This window comes from Ostrea edulis, chromosome 1 (assembly GCF_947568905.1).
Source record: "Ostrea edulis chromosome 1, xbOstEdul1.1, whole genome shotgun sequence".
In the NCBI taxonomy this organism is placed as follows: Eukaryota; Metazoa; Mollusca; class Bivalvia; order Ostreida; family Ostreidae; genus Ostrea; species Ostrea edulis.
Window position 1 is genome coordinate 17,621,536 of NC_079164.1, and position 6,907 is coordinate 17,628,442.

At 37.5% G+C, this 6,907-nt stretch overlaps 1 protein-coding gene across 1 annotated transcript; it reads right to left on the reverse strand.

Moving 5' to 3' along the window:
• Positions 1-3,663: 3,663 nt before the first annotated feature.
• On the reverse strand, positions 3,664-4,743 carry LOC125663727 (5-hydroxytryptamine receptor 1B-like). Its single transcript, XM_048896058.2, has one exon. The coding sequence runs from the start codon at positions 4,741-4,743 to the stop codon at positions 3,664-3,666; it is 1,080 nt and encodes a 359-aa protein (XP_048752015.2).
• Positions 4,744-6,907: the final 2,164 nt, after the last annotated feature.

Consider the following 6,907-nt stretch of genomic DNA (forward strand, 5'->3'; position numbering starts at 1 on the left):
AGCATCAGAACCCACGGGTTTTCTCTCTGATACGTTAAATACGTTAAATATAGTGTAAACCCGCGGGTTCCGCAGATAAGCTTAGCCTAGGTCACTCAAACGCCTTGGAGCGTTCTATTTAAAAATATTACACCGCGAGGGGGCGCTATCGAAAAACGGAAATGGCGACACCGAAGAAAACAAAGACCACAGCTGTTGTTCCAAATGTCAGTTTATGTGTCGCTTGTTCTAAAGAAAGCAAACGTTGTGTTTTTGCAAGTTCGAAACTTGGTCCTTCATTAGAGAAACCAGTGACGATATGACCAGAATTATGCTGACTTCATGAGAACTAGTATTACTATGCAGGTCTTCTTCAAACATTAATTGCGGTAGAATCGTATACAATAGTGAATTCCCATAGCCTGTTGGTAATACTGCTAACACGTCTGACCTATTTGCTGATTTAAGTAAACACTCTTTCTGTAAAGGTTTCAGCGAGAATTCGATTTTTAAATCTGATAAAACTTTGTTTATCTTCCGTTCGACTGCGTCCGTCATCGTTATGCATCAACCAATCAGCTGCTTTATCAGAATTCGGATAAGCCTCGTTATGGAGTGTAAATGTTTATCGTAGAATGCTCCTAGACGTTTGTCTCGTAGAACACTGCATTGACAAACGTGTAGGTGACCTAGACTACAGATAAGCTGTGCTTGTGGAACAGGACTGTATGTGAATGATGTTTGCATTGTTATTATGACGGAATTCCATCAACATTTTTCTCTCTTCAAGATGCATCAGCTTTTAAATGACGTCATAAACAGCAGATAGATAAAGCATTGAGTATATAGATGTATGATGTAAAAAATGAAGATAATTAACATTGGTTAATTTCAAAGATCCTACAAAGAACACAAAATTGAGATCATGGCAAACACGGATCCCTGGTCACACCAGTGTTGGGTTCAGGCGCCGAGGAACAGTAAGCATCCCCCGTTGATCGTTCATACTCGCTGTAAGCCTCTGTATTGATCAGGTTACGTTAAACGAAGCAATCTGTACACAATGTCAGACGGAAAAGTCGTCGTTGAAAAAACAGCGAGGATGATAGTAACGGAAATGAATGATGATAGTAACGTAAAACTTTCGTTACTATCATCCTCGCTGTTTTTTCAACGACGAATTTTCTGTCCATATGAGCCGTATAAAAGATAAAATAACACCTGATCGTAATTGTTGCTAGTGTATGATATTTCTTGCCTACATATCGTTCGCAAATAAACAATACAAATAGATATAATAAGTAAACGTGGTCTTTCGGGAATTTCCTTCCGCCATCTTGGGATGATAGTAACGATCATTACTATCATCAGTTTAATACCAGTGCTAACGGTCCTGAAATTCATGTTATATTCAGAAAACAGAAGTCTGTCTAAGCATGGCTTTCCAGGCACTCAAAGCGACGTCATAATTTCACAAAATGCGATGAATACTGTCCTTCCCGGAATACATGTATCCGGACGCCACAGGATAATAAATTTCATTATTTGAAAATACATGTTTGAGGGTATGAACTGCGACGCTGCTCACCAACATACTTCATGAAGCGTTAATGCGCTCGTGAAAAGTAGGCACGTGTGAAGCATTGCGGTTCATTCAGAAATGAAATTTAGTTTTTATATTTATTTCTACGTTTCCTAACCATTCAAATAGATGTAACATATTTATTTAGTTCAATTGTTCACAGCTGTGTCGCATTCATGAGGAAATGGTTATGATTACAATTGGTAAATATATCGAAGCCAAAAACATTGGAAATGTAAATATATTTGTCTTCAGTTGTATTACTCGATCAATAAAAGATTCCTCAAATTGTAGCATATGTTCCGTTGCATTTTTGTTAAATTCTATGATCGTCTCATACTTTGGATTGTTAGTTATCACAGTCTGAGAAATGTATTTATGATTGTCTTCAATTTAAAACAAAAACACACAGAGAAACCTAAACAAATAAAAACAAAACCAGAAATACCCCATAATGAGCCTCTGGACACTTTTAAATACCCCGCGTCAAGCATTGCGGGGTGCTCTGTGTGGCGTCAAGGATTGTGCCCCAGAGCGTCAGGGGCTCCACTGAGGAAAATGATGCGCGAAGATGGGTGTGCTACAGCCAATATCCGATATCATGGATAATACATGCTAGAATATGAAAACATGCCAAGAAACGTAAACTATGACGTCAACGTGCATGTAGACTTAATTCCTTAATACTTAAAAAATTAGAAATTCCATAGAGAATGGTGAAATAATTCATGTTTTCCAATATTTATTTCGGATTTAACTAATGACAGCGAAAACAACTAAAGAGGGGCCAAGGGCAATAATTTGGAAGTGGGATGTAACATTCATATACAAAATAGCACGTATAATTGAACAAAGTATGTGAATGATGTAAATATGTATATTTCTTGTCTGTCTACATTTCAAACTTAAAAATCCATCTAATACAATTTCTATTTGCTTCTTTTTAGCGTCATCGAGACGATAAAAATCTACTAACAAAATTTATATCAAAATAGAAAAACTCAATAAATGAATCAATCTTCAGATCATGTTAATTTTTTTTTTCAACCAATTGAAATTCATGCACTATGACATTCTTCGTCGTTAGACTTCCAGTTCCTCTAAAAGAAATTCTAAAACATCTACACAGCATTAGTGTTGAGTAGGGCACTAATAATTGATTAGACACTGCAATGGTAATTTATTGCATACATTTGCTTTGGAAGTGAAAATCCATTTTGCCTCATCACGTCAGTTACATAGGTGACAATTCCGACACCCCCAAAAATATATGTAGCACATTTTTCTTAAAGCATTTTGAAGACTTTCGCACAACACGTATACCGTATTAGTGACTAGCCACGCAAATGTTGTGGAAAAGAAACCTAAGCCGATTTTGCTGCTACCAATCAAAAATCTAAGTCATCCATTCACTTCAGAAAAGATCTCCGGTGAATTCCAATTACTCCAAAGCGAAATAATCATTTTTTTCAAGGTCACTAAAGGAAATGTTTTACAAATCCATGATCTGCCCTGAAGCCATTATGCAGCCATTGCCACAGTGACTGAACTTCTCTAGAGTTTGACAACACTCAAGTACATTCATGATAAATTTGATGACCTATCAGGCAGCCCTTCTGGGACAGTCAGTTTTGTTTCTGCCTATTTAAGGCTACAGCGCATTGTTGGATATTATGATCCCTTAACGTAATTACAAGGTTTTTTTTAAGAACTACAATTTAAAAAAAAAAGTTTGGAAACTTTGTATGCAGCCGTTCTTTGAGAATATTTACATGTAAATCATCATTGGGCGACGGGTGCCGAGGGAAAACTGTAGCTCGCATTCACCTTCGATCGGATATACTTTAAATACATGGAGGGGGATGAAATCCCCAATGAAATTGCACAACGATTACAATTATAAAATAATACACCCACTGACAGTAATCATGCAACAATCATTGCAAATGTAGCATCAAGAGAGTACTCTCTTTGTAGGAAAATCCTCAGAATAATACTATGACACTAAATTACTATATACAGCTAACGGTCTAACAATATACTTATGCAACTAAAAAAAACTTTCACTGGCATCAATGTAAAATTCTAATGTATCCAAAAGGTCAATCAAACGACGTATTGTTAACGCGACAGAATTTGGCCATAGCTTTGTTGACTTCCGGTATTCTAAATGCGTAAAGAATGGGGTTAATAGCGGATCCTAAACAGGCAATATAAATGACCACGTGATGCCATGACACGGAAGTTCGCTCCAAGTTGCCAAAGATCTCCATCATAAGCATGGATATAAGGGGTCCAACGCAGAGAAGATGGCTGCCGATGATGAATCCCATCGTTTGAATGGCTTTGTTCTGGCGACTGTCGTGTTTAGATTGCTGACGGACCTCGGTCCCATTCCTTGAAAAGTCTTGCTGTGATTTCATGTACGGCATAGACTTTCCTTTCATTGAAGAATTTTCCAATGCCGAGATTCTGCTGGAAACCGAGTTGACGTCCGAATTTCGTCCGTGAGCGGGATTAAGACGCTTTCTTTTGTTTAAGATGAAACCAATGATTAAACCGTAAAAAACGGTTATACAGGATATGACTGCAATATGTGTACATACCTGGTACCCGAAAGCTTCATTATAATAGTCGCCAAAAACATTGGCGATAGAGCATACCTCTGAGTTCTCATCTCGCCAGAGAACAAATGGGATGAATTCAATCAGAAAGGCAGCTACCCAGGTCCCGAATAGGAGAAATAGACATCTTGGGAAGAGCTGCTTTCGCTTCTGAGTTTTGTTGAAGTAAATAATCCACCATCGATCTAGACATATCACGCACACGTGGAGTAGAGAAGCCATATACGCGATCATGAAAACCGCGCAACGTACGCTACAGTCGAAACCCGAATGATGACCCAGGAAATACGTGATTTGTGTCGGGAGGAGCGAGACTCCGACCATAAAGTCGCTAACGATCAAACTCATGATTTGAAAGTTAAATGAATTTTTAGTAATCTTTTTAAAACCAAGTTTAAGGACCAGTGTAACGACAAATGCATTGAGGAAGATGATAGAAGTAGCGGTAAAGATGAAAAAGACGAGGTCTAGGACGATGACATTTTCTTTAGGTGATAAAGTAATGTTGTGATATCCGTAGTCATCGAGTTGAAACTCTGTTTGGTCATGGATAGGCATTTCTCAACTAATTGTGTTCCCAAGTCACTTTCAGTCGCTCTGAGCTCCAAAGCTCACGGCGGAACGCTGGGAAGTTTTCCGTCGTTCCCGCCTTTTTCAGTAGCTCTCCAGGTTTATAAGGAGTTGAATCATTAGACGCAACCAGAATAACGTCAAGATGATGGAAGCTATGATAATCTTGACGAGGATTGGTGTTGTCATCCTTAAAGAGACAGGTAAACAACAAATAAGCTCAATCAATGCATGGCGGGCTTCCGAATGTCGCCCCGATATAGAACTAAATTATCATGGAGAGGATATAAATAGACATGGCATGTTACTCTATCATATTCATCTTAGTGAATGGAATATGATTTGAACTGAATAGAACTATTGTGAGATCATTAGTTTTTACGGAGGGTGATTTCCGTTGTATCTGTGGTATTGACAAAGCTCGGAATTTAAATTCGAATTTGAAAAAGATTAATTTACAATTAAAAGAGGCTATGCAACCACGAAATCAAAACTACACGGAATGTTATTTTTGTCACACCACGGAGATTAACTGTTACTAACGTAATTTTGTTTATTCAGAAATATTTTTACTTCCAAACAAATCCAAACATTTTCAAAACCTACCTGATCCGATTTGTGACTTTTCTTTTATCAACTAACAATTTGCGAAAATAGGAAAGAGATTGTTATGACAGGGTTAAATGAATTTACAGATCTTATATAATAAAACTTATTTTAAGACCAAATTTAGAAAATAAAGTTTTTACAAAAATCATACGAAAATGACGTCATTGAATAGTATGTTAATTTAAAATTTGAAAAGATATTTACCTTGCTTGTTTCGCTCTTCCATATCGAATAATATCAAGGCATATTTACTAGAATTCTGTGGCTGAAATCAACAAATGAGCAATTATCGATACTTAAAAGCCGTGAATCGGCTAATCGCTGATAATGGAGAAAATGATGTGCGAATTCCTTAAATGTGCAAAATCCGCTGAAAAACGCACGAAAGATGCAGATCTGGATGTCAATCGGAAAGCTGCTCGGCCTCTTCCGTCAAGTCGAAAGAATTTTTTTTCTCGACTTGACGGAAGTTCCGATTGAACTCAATCTTGTTTAGATGCGGAACGGGGTTTCTTCATATCATTTAACCCGTTAATTTTCAATGTGCATGGATGCAAATTGACTCATACGCTGTACATTGTATATAATGAGAAAATTCCAAAATAGTTTGAAACCTTTTCAACAGTCACGTACGTAGCATTGGGATGGGCAGGGAGGAGGAAAGCGTACAATATACTATTTCCGTTATTTTTACATTGCAAAGTCCGTTATTTTCATATTCAAAATCCGTTATTTTAAATGCATATGCATGGTCGATCCACCCTACCCCCTTTATATAGAAGTAGTAAATGCTACTTGAAATGTAAGCTTAAATCGATGAATTAAACACGTGTACCAACGGATCAACCTTCGATCCCTCCAACCACCAAATTAAGATCTCGAAGTTTGGGCAGAACTACCCAATTTATTTTTTCCTTTTTGATTGTCAAAAATTTCCAGACAATTGTGACGTCAATTTCTTCTCCTGCTGCCCCTCCTCCTTTTCGAAAAATGATGTCACGTACATATACCTGTTCAATAATATACCGGTAATTTCTAAATCAGAAAAAGGCCCCAGTTTTCCAATGTTGATTCCGGAAAATGTATACAAATGTTTGTGCTCAGCCAGTTTACTCATATTTCCTCAAATTCAACCCGTGATTCCCTTATTTCAATATCAGGAAAAATCTAGTCTTCACCTTGTCCTTCCCTGATGATTGTGTTGCTGCAGTCGTAAAGAATGGAGAGAACCTTTTACGTATATGTGTAATTTATAATGCCAATATTCCTACGCTCTTCTTGTAGAATATGGTACAATGTATATATTGTACATTGTGTGTAAATGAATTCTTGTTGAAAGAGTACAGAGACACCCCCCTCCCTCCCGACTCAACCCCCGACGCATCCCCCAGACGAACTTCCACCTCTCACATTTATATTGCCTAAGCATACTGACGAGTTTCTGCTTGAAAATAAAGGGTGTTTCCATTAGTATGTTACTTAACCTTTGTGGGTATAGGAGTCATAAATGCTGTTAGGCAACACAAAGCATTTCCCACTTATC